The sequence below is a fragment of the Taudactylus pleione genome, unplaced genomic scaffold (assembly GCF_031769625.1).
Source record: "Taudactylus pleione unplaced genomic scaffold, aTauple2 ptg000451l, whole genome shotgun sequence".
Lineage (NCBI taxonomy): Eukaryota > Metazoa > Chordata > Amphibia > Anura > Myobatrachidae > Taudactylus > Taudactylus pleione.
Genome location: NW_028284853.1, coordinates 1071588 through 1089568, shown reverse-complemented (window position 1 = coordinate 1089568; position 17981 = coordinate 1071588). Strand labels below are relative to the sequence as shown.

At 46.9% G+C, this 17981-nt stretch overlaps 1 protein-coding gene across 1 annotated transcript in view; it reads right to left on the bottom strand.

Annotated features, from left to right (window-relative positions):
* Positions 1–271: 271 nt before the first annotated feature.
* Positions 272–17981, bottom strand: part of LOC148505498 (otoancorin-like) — an 80336-nt gene continuing 62626 nt past the window's right edge. The window contains exon 26 of the mRNA XM_088448118.1: positions 272–1845. Within this exon, the coding sequence (XP_088304244.1) occupies positions 1751–1845 (95 nt within the window). The 3' untranslated portion in view covers positions 272–1750. The remainder of the gene's footprint in view (positions 1846–17981) is intronic.

The following is a 17981-nucleotide window of genomic DNA, read 5'->3' as shown; positions in this document are numbered from 1 at the left end:
GATCATAGACTAAGAAGTGGGAGGGGTCAGGAATAGTAAGGAGAGGAGTCTATGCCAGGAGCCAGATGCTGACGCAAGGCGGGCCTTTGTGCTCTTTAAATGCCAGGGCCTATTTTTAGTCCCAATCCGGCCCTGCCCCAAGTTCAACCCTGTGGATCCCCTAAGAACCCTGAAGAAGAAAGTGAGATGTTTCTCGCTCTTTGGATCATCCCCCACATTGCTATATGGTTTAGTTGACATAAAAGAAACTTTTTTATGTAAAGAAAACAGGTTTTCATGAAAATATGCATTTATTAATTTAATAATATATTACAGACATTTTCTTTGATAAAATCCAATCTTTTTTATAAAAAATAATATTCAATGATTCAGGTATGTTTCATGTTAGACATTTGCACAGATAATCACTCATAGGGGCCTCTATCAAAGCTTGATGAGAGATAAAATTGTGAGAGAAAAAGTATTAACCAATCAGCTCCGAACTGTCATTTTTCAATAGAAGCTGATTGGTTGGTGATTTATATCTCCCAATTTTCTCTCTCATCGAGCTTTGATACATGGGCCCCATAGTGTCTCAAATAAAATACAAATGAACCACTGGCAGCTTTCTGTGTGAATAGTTAAGTGTAAATGTTTGTGTAGTTACGTTACCATCGCAGGATATACAAATTGCCTTCTGGGAAGAATGCCGGATATTATGGTTGCATCAGTAGTGTACATGAGAAAACCTGTGTCTTCCCGGCTGTTGTGGAACTAAAATCCCCCACTCGCCCTCTCTAATCACCCTCCTACCTGAATGAGCCTGCTCCACTGACATCTGCATTTCCAGACCCTTTATTTCAGCATAGCATTCCTGCATACTTTTATAGTGGGAGGTGTGAGAGGCGGGGCCCCATGTATTGCATCATTGCAGCCCATCCCCCCTGTTGTGTAATGCTATGATTTGTGGCAGTAGGGGGCTGGATCATTATGTCTTGATTCAAGGTAACCACCCACTTCACTGTGGAGTGCAGGAGAGCTCTGGTAATTTGGGAGTTTCCCGGATGTTCCAGGAAATTAGGGAAGTTGGCAGCGTAGTGCATCTGGTGTTATTACTCGCTGTGGTCTCTGGGATAATGATTGGTTTATATGTCAGTTTGGCATAATTGGAAATTATTAAACTCAATGGGTACATTTACATTTAGACAAATGTTCCACATGGCTTCTAGCCTTCTACCCATATTTCTGGAGCACAAGATGGATTTAAAAATACAGTATATAATGATATTGTTTGGTGTCTCAGGATGCAAAGGAGATGTCTGGATGGAGATTTTCACTGGGTTCCTCAACTGATCGGCTACATTATGTCTACATTCTTAGTGGTGCCATTGGCTCCCACTGGATTAATACTACTATGAAGAGTTTGGAAGAAGGCAATGAGATGTCTGCAATATAAGCTCCCCCTAGGAGATGTGTCGTCTGATACAGTTCTTCTGCCACATTCCAACCATACCCAACATGTGTTCCGTCATAGACTGTCATGGTCTCGGTACTCATGGTGTGTATAATGAATTACGGAGTGGTTCATTACTGTGTCTGTGGGTCTCTGTAGCTCACAGGCTATTGAGGTAGTGTGCAATATCAAATGTCAGTTGTGTCCCCGGTGGAGAGAAGTTAAATACTGTTTATCTGTATACCTATACATAGATAGTCTAGTAAAGATGACCAGCTTTATTAGACAACATAGATAGGGTATGTAAGAGGTAGCTGGTTACAGGAAGCGGATTTCCATGTAAAGTATAACAGCCAAAGTGCAAGAAAAGAGGAGGGAGAGAATTTGAGGAGAAGCCGCTCCGGAGGTGGGCACTGGAAGAGAAAAAAGACACAATAAATATATTATAGGAACAGTTACATCAATGTAATGCATGGATTGTTTGCCTCAGGCCTAGGTGACTATCAGCTGGAATGTCTGTGACAGAGCCGTAACTAGACTTTTGGTGCCCTGTGAAAGAAAGAGCATTGGCGCCCCTGTCATTTTTCAAAGGGACATAATGCACCCAAAAAAGGGCCATGGCTTCATGGGGAAGGGCCAGGGAAGAGATAGGGGAGGCCAGGAGATGCTGGGGATGAAATAAGAGGAAGCTACAAGTGAGAATGATAATAAACAGAAATTTTACAGGCCCAAACAGTGCCCCCTCCCCTCTGGTGCCCTGTGCGATGGCACCTGCCGCACTACCCTAGCTACGGCCCTGGTCTGTGAGGGATCACAACAGTCTTCATCTGGTTTATACCGAGACCAGTTAGCATTTGGCTGTTGAGGTCAGAATGCCAGGATGTGACATCCCAATGTGAGATTAGCATCCAATATATTAGCAAGACTGGCAAAAGCAGATCCATGTTCAGTTAAGTACACAAGCACTATTTTTTCATCTTTAGTATTTTCTATTGGGGGTGCAATTATTGAGATTACTGCATACTGAGGGACGCCTCAAATTTACTATAGATTGCAATTTGAAGAAATACATAGGACCGTGGTGCCGCTGCATTTTATTATTATATTTGTTTGAAATGATACATGCCGTGTTCTATTTATGAATTATTGACATTATGTCTATACATGTTGTATTTTCGCCTTGTTATTTTGTATTTTCATTATTAGTATAAGATATTATACCATAAGATCCATCGGATATCTATTGAGATAGCTTGTTTTGCATATGTCTCTGGTGACATCCGTATACATATAGCAGGTATATTTTCCAATTCATTGATTTATGCTATTGCACTCAGCGCTTTGAACTCAGCACTTTATGATGAAATTAATTATTTAATTATTTATTTGTTGATCATCGATTTTTCTTTTTCTTTGTAGTAACAATGCTGTTTAAACATATGTACTGATTTGCATGGGCACTGCTCATATTCACGGCTGATAATTGTCTTTTGACATAATAAGTATTTGTATATGTATATATATATATATATTTTTTTTATTTGCATTGTATTACCATTTTTATTAGAGTGTGAATACATTTTCACAGCATCATACGGTGTGATTGCTGGTCAAAAATATTGAAAATTTTTTTGATTATTATTTCACAGATTATGCATTTTCTCAATGAATACTGTATTTTATTTATTATGGATCTATGAGATATGCTAATTTCATACTGTTTCTTTTTTCAAGGGTGTTACATACCTTTTTCTTCTAATTATTTCTTGCACCATTGTATTTTAATTTTTTATATGCTTAATAATAAAAGTAATTTTTTTTACTTTTTGTGATAAAGTGTGCCCCACCCTTAGAAGTTATCTTTTTTTCTCTGCTCTTCTCTGCTTATGGATACCTAACTCTGTGGGAGCACCTTTATCAACCTATATGATCATGGGGCTTTCCTCATAAATTCTTGTATTTTTTATATATAAATCTAAATTTTTTTTGAATTCCTTACAACTTGAGATCAAATTTATTCTCCTGTGCTGCATTCCCTCTTCTCAATGCCCTTTTTCCTCTGTACACTTGGGCCCTCATTCAGACCCACTCGCGAGCGGCTGTCCGCTCGCAAGTGGGTCGATGGTCCGCACTGCGAATGCGCACGACGGAGGGAGCTCCGTCGTGCGCATGCGCGAGACCCGACGAGCGAAGGACTTTCCTTCGCTCGGAGTGTCTCATCAAAGGGGGCGTGCTGTCGTCTGAAGCCGGCCCCACTGACATCACTAGTGATGTCAGTGGGAGTGATTTTGCCTCTGATAGAGCCAAAATCACTCCTGGCCTTGCGGTTGAAAAACTCAACCGCAGGCTTTTGCTCGCAGTTTCGATATTCGCGATGGTCAAGACCATCGCGACCATCATCCTGCACGCTCGTATATGCTGTGGGTGGTGACCCACAGCTATACGAGCGTCCGGGAAGACGCTCCATATTAATGGAGGTGGGCCCTGATTCAGAGCGAGCGCTCTGGTCAGAGCGTCCGGCTCTGAATCAGGGCCTTGATCCCAATGTGACATCAGTCTCTGATGCCATAGTACAACTTGTGATATAAACACCGTTGCTGTTATTTCAAGTATTTCCATTCTCCACAGACCATGCTGGCAGTCATTTTGTTAGTTGAGTAAATATTTATAAGAGTACTGAAAGTAACTCGAAATATTTTTTAAGAAACACCTATAGCATATATACAGTGGAAACAGACATTTTGTGGACTGAGCTGACGTGACTGTACAAAATAGTGATATCACTGATGTTCTTATGACTCACTCATTTACTCTATGCGATATGATGCTTTCTTCTTAATGGTTCAGCCCACAAGATTGCTTTCTGCACTGGATACATGCTATAGTTGTCATTTTATTTTTAAGATACTTAGCAAATAAATCAGGGGCTTTCAAACTGCAGTATTCAAGACAGCAACTAGTGTGATAATACATAAGAAAATATGCTGCTTTTCCCTAGCTATGAGATTAAGGGCTCTATTTATCATACCTCCCAACTGTCCTGATTTCAGCGAGACAGTCCCGTTTTACAGGCACTGTCTCGCTGTCCCACCTACGGGCCGCAGTGTCCCGAGGGCGGGGAGAAGATGGGGAGGACACGCTAACAGTACTGCTCTGCTCTGCATAGCTGAACTGTTCTGCATAGTTGAGCAGCTGTGAATGGTGCGCGTCATCTATATACCCATTGCCGGCTGGGGAAGAGGCTGGGGGACTGTCCAGCGGCTCCTGGAACGCTGGGCAAGCCCCCAGCATGACGAAAACGGCCACATCCCTTGTCAATAGACCACGTCCCCTATTTTCGGGCGCACGTCTATGGTGTGCGCAGATATCCCTCCTCAGCTAAATTAAATGTTGGGAGGTATGTATTTTTTAAGTTAAAAAAATGCCTATATATGGAGAAAATGGATGATTTTTCCAGATATAGGTCTTCTTCCAATCTATGAAAGTTTGCAGCAAAGTATGGGTAAACATACTTAACAAAGATGGTGATTGCAGGGTATGGTCAAAGAAAAAATTCTTTAAGGTTTAGACAGGTGTGGAAAAAATGCTGCAAAGTAAGAATGCTTTAAAAAATAGAAGTGTTAATAGTTATTTGTATCAATTAACAAAATGCAAAGTGAATGGACAGAAGAGAAATCTAAATCAAATCAATATTTGGTGTAACCACCCTTTGCCTTCAAAACAGCGTCATCTCCTCTATGGGCTTCTCCCGGAGAGGAAGAAGAAAAAGTAAGTAAGTATGGTTTCCAGTGCTCCTGCACACGCATGGGCCGGCAAGATGGGTCACACACATGCAGATGCACAAAGAGTACTTTGGTAATGGGATAACAGGCTTTTCTATCGCTGCTATTATCACCATATATTATTAATACATAGGAGCAGGGCCGGATTAAGGGCAGGGCGACAGGGGCTGTCGTCCTGGGGCCCCCACACATAGGGGGCCCCCACACACTGTCCCCGACCCCTGGCCACATGCCCGGCGAAAAGGTTGATCGCGATCTACAGGAAGCTCACGGAGCTCCCGCCTGTAGATCGCGATCAACTTACTGTAAGTGGGAACATTGGCCTCTGAATACTGATCGCTTCAGAGGCCAGCGTTCCCAGTGATGCAGTGCGCGGGTGATGTCATGACGTCACCCGCGCACTGCACAGGAGAGGAGCCTGCGCGCCATATTCAGCAGACAGCGGCAGCAGCAGTAGCAGTGACGGCGGGGCTCTGGAGCTGTGACGGCGTGGAGCGAAGACAGGTAAGTTTTTTTAATAGGGGTGTGGGCGGGGAGGGAGAGCTACTGGGGGCAGTACTTTATGGGGCACATCTACAGGGGGCATTTAAGAAGAGGCACAAATACTGGGGGCATTGGAGGAAAGGCACAAATACCACGGGTGTTGGAGAAGGGGCACAACTACTGGGGGCATTGGAAGATCAGGCAGATAGACTGGTGTGTGTATATATATAATAGATACAGGGTGGGGAACATAATAATGGACAAGGTGGGGGGGCATAATAAAGAACAGAGGGGAGCATAATAAAGAACAGGGGGGGGACAATAATGGACACATGGGGGGGCATAATAATGGACACAGGGGGAGAGGACATAATTATGGACACAGAAGGGAGGGCATAATAATGGACACGTGGGGCATAATAATGGACACAGGGAAGGGGGAGAGAACGTAATAATGGACACAGAAGGGGGAAGGGGGCACAACACAGGACATACAGATGAGGGGGTAGCACAACACAGGACATACAGATGAGGGGATTACAGAACATACAGATGAGGGGATTACAGAACATACAGATGAGGGGTAGCACATTACAGAACATACAGATGAGGGGGTAGCACAACACAGAACATACAGATGAGGGGGTTAGCACAACACAGAACATACAGATGAGGGGGTAGCACATTACAGAACATACAGATGAGGGGATTACAGAACATACAGATGAGGGGTAGCACATTACAGAACATACAGATGAGGGGATTACAGAACATACAGATGAGGGGATTACAGAACATACAGATGAGGGGGTAGCACATTACAGAACATACAGTTGAGGGGGGTAGCACAACACAGAACATACAGATGAGGGGGTAGCACAACACAGAACATACAGATGAGGGGGTAGCACAACACAGAATATACAGCTGAGGGGGTAGAACAACACACAATATACAGATGAGGGGGTAGCACATTACAGGACATACAGAAGAGGGGGTAGCACAACACAGGACATACAGATGAGGGGGTAGCACAACACAGGACATACAAATGAGGAGGGTAGCACAACACAGGACATACAAATGAGGGGGGTAGCACATTACAGAACATACAGATGAGGGAGTAGCACAACACAGAACATACAGATGAGGGGGTAACACAACACAGAACATACAGATGAGGGGGTAGCACAACACAGAATATACAGATGAGGGGGTAGCACAACACAGGACATACAAATGAGGGGGGTAGCACAACACAGGACATACAGATGAGGGGGTAGCACATTACAGAACATACAGATGAGGGGGTAGCACAACACAGAACATACAGATGAGGGGGGTAGCACAACACAGAACATACAGATGAGGGGGGTAGCACAACACAGGACATACAGATGAGGGGGTAGCACAACACAGGACATACAGATGAGGGGGGTAGCACAACACAGAACATACAGATGAGGGGGGTAGCACAACACAGGACATACAGATGAGGGGGTAGCACAACACAGGACATACAGATGAGGGGGTAGCACAACACAGGACATACAGATGAGGGGGTAGCACAACACAGGACATACAGATGAGGGGGTAGCACAACACAGGACATACAGATGATTGGGTAGCACAACACAGAACATACAGATGAGGGGGTAGCACATTACAGAACATACAGATGAGGGGGGTAGCACATTACAGAACATACAGATGAGGGGGATAGCACAACACAGAACATACAGATGAGGGGGGTAGCACAACACAGAATATACAGATGAGGGGTAGCACATTACAGAACATACAGATGAGGGGGTAGCACAACACAGAACATACAGATGAGGGGGTAGCACAACACAGAATATACAGATGAGGGGGTAGCACAACACACAATATACAGATGAGGGGGTAGCACATTACAGGACATACAGATGAGGGGGTAGCCCAACACAGGACATACAGATGAGGGGGTAGCACAACACAGAACATACAGATGAGGGGGTAGCACAACACAGGACATACAAAAGAGGAGGTAGCACAACACAGAACATACAGATGAGGGGTAGCACATCACAGAACATACAGATGAGGGGGGTAGCACAACACAGAACATACAGATGAGGGGGGTAGAACAACACAGAACATACAGATGAGGGGGGTAGCACAACACAGAATATACAGATGAGGGGGTAGCACAACACAGAACATACAGATGAGGGGGTAGCACAACACAGAATATACAGATGAGGGGGTAGCACAACACAGAACATACAGATGAGGGGGTAGCACAACACAGAACATACAGATGAGGGGGTAGCACAACACAGAACATACAGATGAGGGGGTAGCACAACACAGGACATACAGATGAGGAGGTAGCACAACACAGAACATACAGATGAGGGGGTAGCACATCACAGAACATACAGATGAGGGGGGTAGCACAACACAGAACATACAGATGAGGGGGGTAACACAACACAGAATATACAGATGAGGGGTAGCACATTACAGAACATACAGATGAGGGGGTAGCACAACACAGAACATACAGATGAGGGGGTAGCACAACACAGAATATACAGATGAGGGGGTAGCACATTACAGAACATACAGATGAGGGGGTAGCACATTACAGAACATACAGATGAGGGGTAGCACAACACAGAACATACAGATGAGGGGGTAGCACAACACAGAATATACAGATGAGGGGGTAGCACATTAAAGAACATACAGATGAGGGGGTAGCACAACACAGGACATACAGATGAGGAGGTAGCACAACACAGGACATACCGATGAGGGGGTAGCACAACACAGGACATACCGATGAGGGGGTAGCACAACACAGAATATACAGATGAGGGGGTAGCACATTACAGAACATACAGATGAGGGGGTAGCACAACACAGAACATACAGATGAGAGGGTAGCACAAGACAGAATATACAGATGAGGGGGTAGCACATTACAGAACATACAGATGAGGAGGTAGCACAACACAGGACATACAGATGAGGGGGTAGCACAACACAGGACATACCGATGAGGGGGTAGCACAACACAGAACATACCGATGAGTGGGTAGCACATTACAGAACATACAGATGAGGGTGTAGCACAACACAGGACATACAGATAAGGGGGTAGCACAACACAGGACATACCGCAGAGGGGCTGGCATAACACAGAACATACAGCAGAGGGGCTGGCACAACACAGAACATACAACTGAGGGGGTAGCACAACACAGAACATACAAGTGAGGGGGTAGCACAACAAAGAACATACAGCTGAGGGGTAGCACAACACAGAACATACAGATGAGGAGGTAGCACAACACAGAATATACAGATGAGGGGGTAGCACATTAAAGAACATACAGATGAGGGGGTAGCACAACACAGAACATACAGATGAGAGGGTAGCACAACACAGAACATACAGATGAGGGGGTAGCACAACACAGAATATACAGATGAGGGGGTAGCACAACACAGAATATACAGATGAGGGGGTAGCACATTAAAGAACATACAGATGAGGGGGTAGCACATTACAGAACATACAGATGAGGGGTAGCACAACACAGAACATACAGATGAGGGGGTAGCACAACACAGAATATACAGATGAGGGGGTAGCACATTAAAGAACATACAGATGAGGGGGTAGCACATTACAGAACATACAGATGAGGAGGTAGCACAACACAGGACATACAGATGAGGGGGTAGCACAACACAGGACATACCGATGAGGGGGTAGCACAACACAGAACATACCGATGAGTGGGTAGCACATTACAGAACATACAGATGAGGGTGTAGCACAACACAGGACATACAGATAAGGGGGTAGCACAACACAGGACATACCGCAGAGGGGCTGGCATAACACAGAACATACAGCAGAGGGGCTGGCACAACACAGAACATACAACTGAGGGGGTAGCACAACACAGAACATACAAGTGAGGGGGTAGCACAACAAAGAACATACAGCTGAGGGGTAGCACAACACAGAACATACAGATGAGGAGGTAGCACAACACAGAATATACAGATGAGGGGGTAGCACATTAAAGAACATACAGATGAGGGGGTAGCACAACACAGAACATACAGATGAGAGGGTAGCACAACACAGAACATACAGATGAGGGGGTAGCACAACACAGAATATACAGATGAGGGGGTAGCACAACACAGAATATACAGATGAGGGGGTAGCACATTAAAGAACATACAGATGAGGGGGTAGCACATTACAGAACATACAGATGAGGGGTAGCACAACACAGAACATACAGATGAGGGGGTAGCACAACACAGAATATACAGATGAGGGGGTAGCACATTAAAGAACATACAGATGAGGGGGTAGCACAACACAGGACATACAGATGAGGAGGTAGCACAACACAGGACATACAGATGAGGGGGTAGCACAACACAGGACATACCGATGAGGGGGTAGCACAACACAGAACATACCGATGAGTGGGTAGCACATTACAGAACATACAGATGAGGGGGTAGCACAACACAGGACATACAGATAAGGGGGTAGCACAACACAGGACATACCGCAGAGGGGCTGGCATAACACAGAACATACAGCAGAGGGGCTGGCACAACACAGAACATACAACTGAGGGGGTAGCACAACACAGAACATACAAGTGAGGGGGTAGCACAACACAGAACATACAGCTGAGGGGTAGCACAACACAGAACATACAGATGAGGGGGTAGCACAACACAGAATATACAGATGAGGGGGTAGCACATTAAAGAACATACAGATGAAGGGGTAGCACAACACAGAACATACAGATGAGAGGGTAGCACAACACAGAATATACAGATGAGGGGGTAGCACATTACAGAACATACAGATGAGGGGTAGCACAACACAGAACATACAGATGAGGGGGTAGCACAACACAGAATATACAGATGAGGGGGTAGCACATTAAAGAACATACAGATGAGGGGGTAGCACAACACAGGACATACAGATGAGGAGGTAGCACAACACAGAACATACAGATGAGGGGGTAGCACATCACAGAACATACAGATGAGGGGGGTAGCACAACACAGAACATACAGATGAGGGGGGTAGCACAACACAGAATATACAGATGAGGGGTAGCACATTACAGAACATACAGATGAGGGGGTAGCACAACACAGAACATACAGATGAGGGGGTAGCACAACACAGAATATACAGATGAGGGGGTAGCACATTACAGAACATACAGGTGAGGGGGTAGCACAACACAGAACATACAGATGAGAGGGTAGCACAAGACAGAACATACAGATGAGGGGGTAGCACATTACAGAACATACAGATGAGGAGGTAGCACAACACAGGACATACAGATGAGGGGGTAGCACAACACAGGACATACCGATGAGGGGGTAGCACAACACAGAACATACCGATGAGTGGGTAGCACATTACAGAACATACAGATGAGGGGGTAGCACAACACAGGACATACAGATAAGGGGGTAGCACAACACAGGACATACCGCAGAGGGGCTGGCATAACACAGAACATACAGCAGAGGGGCTGGCACAACACAGAACATACAACTGAGGGGGTAGCACAACACAGAACATACAAGTGAGGGGGTAGCACAACACAGAACATACAGCTGAGGGGTAGCACAACACAGAACATACAGATGAGGGGGTAGCACAACACAGAATATACAGATGAGGGGGTAGCACATTAAAGAACATACAGATGAGGGGGTAGCACAACACAGAACATACAGATGAGAGGGTAGCACAACACAGAATATACAGATGAGGGGGTAGCACATTACAGAACATACAGATGAGGGGTAGCACAACACAGAACATACAGATGAGGGGGTAGCACAACACAGAATATACAGATGAGGGGGTAGCACATTAAAGAACATACAGATGAGGGGGTAGCACAACACAGAATATACAGATGAGGGGGTAGCACATTACAGAACATACAGATGAGGGTGGTAGCACAACACAGAACATACAGATGAGGGGGGTAGCACAACACAGGACATACAGATGAAGGCGTAGCACAACACAGAACATACAGCAGAAGGGCTGGCACAACACAGAACATACAGCAGAGGGGCTGGCATAACACAGAACATACAGATAAGGTGGGAAGCTTAGTGCAACACATACAGTTTTGGGGGGAGCGGGTAAACAATACAGGACATACAGACCTAGAGGGGTACAATCAGTGAGTGGAATTAAAGATGGGTGGTGGGTAAGGTAGTGTAGTAAAGGCAGTAATACTTGCAACTGTGCCTGCACAAGGGTGGTGCGATAGGTGACTACTATCGACCTACCAAAATGTGTGTGTGTGAGTGGGGGGGGGGGGGGGGGGGGGCGACGACAAATATACAGTCAGGTGCATAAATATTGGGACATTGACAGAATTCTCATATTTTGGCCTCTATTCACCACCACAATGGCTTTGAAATGAAACAAACAAGATGTGCTATAACTGCAGACTTTCAGATTTAATTTGAGGGTAATTACATCCAAATCAGGTGAACGGTGTAGGAATTACAATGGTTTCTATATGTGCCTCCCACTTTTTAAGGGGCCAAAAGTAATGGCTCTATCAACTTAAAAGCTATTTCATGGACAGGTGTGGGCTATTCCCTCATTATTTCATTATCAATTAAGCAGGTAAAAGGTCTGGAGTTGATTCTAGGTGTGACATTTGCATTTGGAATCAGTTGCTGTCGACTCTCAATATGAGATCCAAAGAGCTGTCACTATCAGTGAAGCAAGCCATCATTAGGCTGAAAAATCAAAACAAACCCATCAGAGAGATAGCAAAAACATTAGGTGTGGCCAAATCAACTGTTCAGAACAGTCTTAAAAAGAAAGAACGCACCGGAGAGCTCAGCAACACCAAAAGACCCGGTAGACCACGGAAAACAACTGTGGTGGATGACAGAAGAATTATTTCCCTGGTGAAGAAAAACCCCTTTACAACAGTTGGCCAAATCAAGAACACTCTCCAGGAGGTAGGTGTATATGTGTCAAAGTCAACAATCAAGAGAAGACTTCACAAGAGTGAATATAGAGGGTTCACCACAAGATGTAAACCATTGGTGAGCCTCAAAAACAGGAAGACCAGATTAGAGTTTGCCAAACAACATCTAAAAAAGCCATTACAGTTCTGGAACAACATCCTATGGACAGATGAGACAAAGATCAACTTGTACCAGAGTGATGGGAATAGAAGAGTAAGGAGATGGAAAGGAACTGCTCATGATCCAAAACATACCACCTCATCAGTGAAGCATGGTGGTGGTAGTGTCATGGTGTGGGCATGTATGGCTGCCAATGGAACTGGCTCCCTTGTATTTATTGATGATGTGACTGCTGACAAAAGCAGCAGAATGAATTCTGAACTGTTTTGGGCAATATTATATGCTCATATTCAGTCAAATGTTTCAGAACTCATTGGACGGCGCTTCACAGTGCAGATGGACAATGACCCGAAGCATACCCTAAAGCAACCAAAGAGTTTTTTAAGGCTAAAAAGTGGAATGTTATGCAATAGCCAAGTCAATCCTCTGACCTGAATCCGATTGAGCATGCATTTCACTTGATGAAGACAAAACTGAAGGGAAAATGCCCCAAGAACAAGCAGGAACTGAAGACATTTGCAGTAGAGGCCTGGCAGAGCATCACCAGGGATGAAACCCAGCGTCTGGTGATGTCTATGCGTTCCAGACTTCAGGCTGTAATTGTCTGCAAAGGATTTGCAACAAAGTATTAAAAAGTGAAAGTTAGATTTAGGATTGTTTAGTTTGTCCCATTACTTTTGGCCCCTTAAAAAATGGGAGGCACATATAAAAACCGTTGTAATTCCTACACCGTTCACCTGATTTGGATGTAATTATCCTCAAATTAAATCTGAAAGTCTGCAGTTAAAGCACATCTTGTTTGTTTCATTTCAAAGCCATTGTGGTGGTGAATAGAGGCCAAAATATGAGAATTCTGTCAATGTCCCAATATTTATGCACCTGACTATATATGCGAAAAGGGTAGGATATAGGCGTTAGCTATGCCAATCATGGTGTTAGCCACACCCCCTGTACAGACCACTCCCCAACACAGTGGTCACGGCCCCCACATCATTAGTCACACCCCTGTGACACTGGTCACACTCCTACGGCATCATACAATAGGCCCTTCATAAATATCAACTCCAGGCCCATTTGGACCTAACTCTGGCACTGGCTAGGCACTAAGGGGAGGGTTAGGATGTCGACCCTGTCTCCTTATGTACCTGTCGACCTTATTTACCTGTCGACCTTCATCCATGTTAACCCTTTCTTTGTCGATCTTTTGTCCCTGTTGACCTTTTGTCCCTGGCGAGTGCGATCTATTGCCTAACCTTCTGTTGTCTATCTAGACACTGTCTATCTAATTCCTGTCTATCTTTTATACTAAACCCATGTACATTATTAGTGTATTGTGCAATATAACATACGTGTTACTTCCTATAATTGTCAAAGATCTCAAGTATCTGTAAAATTCTATAAGGTCTCTTTTTGATGCCAAGAAGGTAGTGTTTTATAAATAAGTTCTGTATCACTTGTCCTCCACAATATGCTGCCTCCACCTCCAATTCAGAGATGGAGGCAGAAGCACCCGCAGCTGAGTCTATGGGTGACCGCCCGCCTGTGGCCTGTGGCTTTATGCAAATGCTGATACAAAGGCCTTCCCTTTCATACATCCGTGCGTACGAAAGTGCAAGGACTGAGACGCCCGCTTTCAGCCAAGCATGTAGTGGGTCTGATTCAGAGGTGGATGCTAGTGCAGTAGCGGCTGCCACTTTGTCGCTACCGTGAATTTATGCTAATAGGTTCGAGTCCCAGGTATGTCATTATTTTAAATTAAGGAGAATGTGAAGTAGCTTGGCCTCTTATGTGAGCGGTCAAGCGTCTGTGTCTGTGGCACTTTCATGCGTGTGCTAAGACACCGCCCAGGAATGCTCAACTACATGTTCTTTACAATTCCCCCTGCGTGAGCCTGAAATTGCCACTGCGACCCTGTACGGACACAGTCAGGACGCTTTCACGCATGCACATCAGCAAAAGATCACTCAACTACAGGACGTTCGACATCGGCAGTGCCTCCACCACTGAATCAGGGCTTTGCCAGTATATCATTAGGGTAACAACAAGTAATTGTATTTTTCATTTGTCTGTTACGAAGATTATTTCAGTAAGAGAATATTATCACAGTGTAGCAGTTACCTATACTAATGACGATGAATCCATTGGGTGTGGTCCCCGCTGCTTCTGCTGTAATGTTGTGCCCTGCATTAGTTGTGGTCCCCGCTGCTCCTGCTGTAACGCCGTGCCCTGCATTGGGTATTGTCCCCGCTGCACCTGCTGTAACGTTGTGCCCTGCATTTGGTGTTGTCCCCGCTGCTCCTGCTGTAACGTTGTGCCCTGCATTGGGTGTTGTCCCCGTTGCTCCTGCTGTAACATTGTGCCCTGCATTGGGTGTGGTCCCCGTTGCCCCTGCTGTAACATTGTGCACTGCATTGGGTGTGGTCCCCGCTGCTCCTGCTGTAACATTGTGCCCTGCATTGGGTGTGGTCCCCGCTGCTCCTGCTGTAACATTGTGCACTGCATTGGGTGTGGTCCCCACTGCTTCTGCTGTAACGTTGTGCCCTGCATTGGGTGTGGTCCCCGCTGCTCCTGCTGTAACGTTGTGCCCTGCATTGGGTGTGGTCCCCGCTGCTCCTGTTGTAACGTTGTGCCCAGCACTGGGTGTGGTCCCCGCTGCTCCTGCTGTAACGTTGTGCCCTGCATTGGGTGTTGTACCCGCTGCTCCTGCTGTAACGTTGTGCCCTGGATTGGGTGTTGTCCCCGCTGCTCCTGCTGTAACGTTGTGCCCTGGATTGGGTGTGGTCCCCGCTGCTCCTGCTGTAACATCGTGCCCTGCATTGGGTGTGGTCCCCGCTGTTTCTGCTGTAACGTTGTGCCCTGCATTGGGTGTGGTCCCCACTGCTTCTGCTGTAACGTTGTGCTCTGCATTGGGTGTTGTCCCTGCTGTTCCTGCTGTAACATTGTGCCCTGCATTGGGTGTGGTACCTGCTGCTTCTGCTGTAACACTGTGCCCTGCATTGGGTGTGGTCCCAGCTGCTCCTGTTGTAACGTTGTGCCCTGCATTGGGTGTGGTCCCCGCTGCTTCTGCTGTAACGTTGTGCCCTGCATTGGGTGTGGTCCCCACTGCTTCTGCTGTAACATTGTGCCCTGCATTGGGTGTTGTCCCCGCTGTTCTTGCTGTAACATTGTGCCCTGCATTAGGTGTTGTCCCCGCTGCTTCTGCTGTAACGTTGTGCCCTGCATTGGGTGTGGTCCCCGCTGCTCCTGTTGTAATGTTGTGCCCTGCATTGGGTGTGGTCCCCGCTGCTTCTGCTGTAACGTTGTGCCCTGCATTGAGTGTTGTCCCCGCTGCTCCTGCTGTAACGTTGTGCCCTGCATTGGGTGTTGTCCCGGCTGCTCCTGCTGTAACATTGTGCCCTGTATTGGGTGTGGTACCTGCTGCTTCTGCTGTAACATTGTGCCCTGCATTGGGTGTGGTACCTGCTGCTTCTGCTGTAACACTGTGCCCTGCATTGGGTGTGATCCCCGCTGCTCCTGTTGTAACGTTGTGCCCTGCATTGGGTGTGGTCCCCGCTGCTTCTGCTGTAACGTTGTGCCCTGCATTGGGTGTGGTCCCCACTGCTTCTGCTGTAACGTTGTGCCCTGCATTGGGTGTTGTCCCCGCTGTTCTTGCTGTAACATTGTGCCCTGCATTAGGTGTTGTCCCCGCTGCTTCTGCTGTAACGTTGTGCCCTGCATTGGGTGTGGTCCCCGCTGCTCCTGCTGTAACGTTGTGCCCTGCATTGGGTGTGGTCCCCGCTGCTCCTGCTGTAACGTTGTGCCCTGCATTGAGTGTTGTCCCCGCTGCTCCTGCTGTAACGTTGTGCCCTGTATTGGGTGTGGTCCCCGCTGCTTCTGCTGTAATGTTGTGCCCTGCATTGGGTGTGGTCCCCGCTGCTCCTGTTGTAACGTTGTGCCCTGCATTGGGTGTGGTCCCCGCTGCTTCTGCTGTAACGTTGTGCCCTGCATTGGGTGTGGTCCCCACTGCTTCTGCTGTAACGTTGTGCCCTGCATTGGGTGTTGTCCCCGCTGTTCTTGCTGTAACATTGTGCCCTGCATTAGGTGTTGTCCCCGCTGCTTCTGCTGTAACGTTGTGCCCTGCATTGGGTGTGGTCCCCGCTGCTCCTGCTGTAACGTTGTGCCCTGCATTGGGTGTGGTCCCCGCTGCTCCTGCTGTAACGTTGTGCCCTGCATTGAGTGTTGTCCCCGCTGCTCCTGCTGTAACGTTGTGCCCTGCATTGGGTGTGGTCCCCGCTGCTTCTGCTGTAATGTTGTGCCCTGCATTGGGTGTGGTCCCCGCTGCTCCTGCTGTAATGTTGTGCCCTGCATTGGGTGTGGTCCCCGCTGCTTCTGCTGTAACGTTGTGCCCTGCATTGAGTGTTGTCCCCGCTGCTCCTGCTGTAACGTTGTGCCCTGCATTGGGTGTTGTCCCCGCTGCTCCTGCTGTAACATTGTGCCCTGCATTGGGTGTGGTACCTGCTGCTTCTGCTGTAACATTGTGCCCTGCATTGGGTGTGGTACCTGCTGCTTCTGCTGTAACACTGTGCCCTGCATTGGGTGTGGTCGCCGCTGCTTCTGCTGTAACGTTGTGCCCTGCATTGGGTGTGGTCCCCACTGCTTCTGCTGTAACGTTGTGCCCTGCATTGGGTGTTGTCCCCGCTGTTCTTGCTGTAACATTGTGCCCTGCATTAGGTGTTGTCCCCGCTGCTTCTGCTGTAACGTTGCGCCCTGCATTGGGTGTGGTCCCCGCTGCTCCTGCTGTAATGTTGTGCCCTGCATTGGGTGTTGTCCCCGCTGCTCCTGCTGTAACGTTGTGCCCTGCATTGGGTGTGGTCCCCGCTGCTTCTGCTGTAATGTTGTGCCCTGCATTGGGTGTGGTCCCCGCTGCTTCTGCTGTAACGTTGTGCCCTGCATTGGGTGTGGTCCCCGCTGCTCCTGCTGTAATGTTGTGCCCTGCATTGGGTGTGGTCCCCGCTGCTTCTGCTGTAACGTTGTGCCCTGCATTGAGTGTTGTCCCCGCTGCTCCTGCTGTAACGTTGTGCCCTGCATTGGGTGTGGTCCCCGCTGCTTCTGCTGTA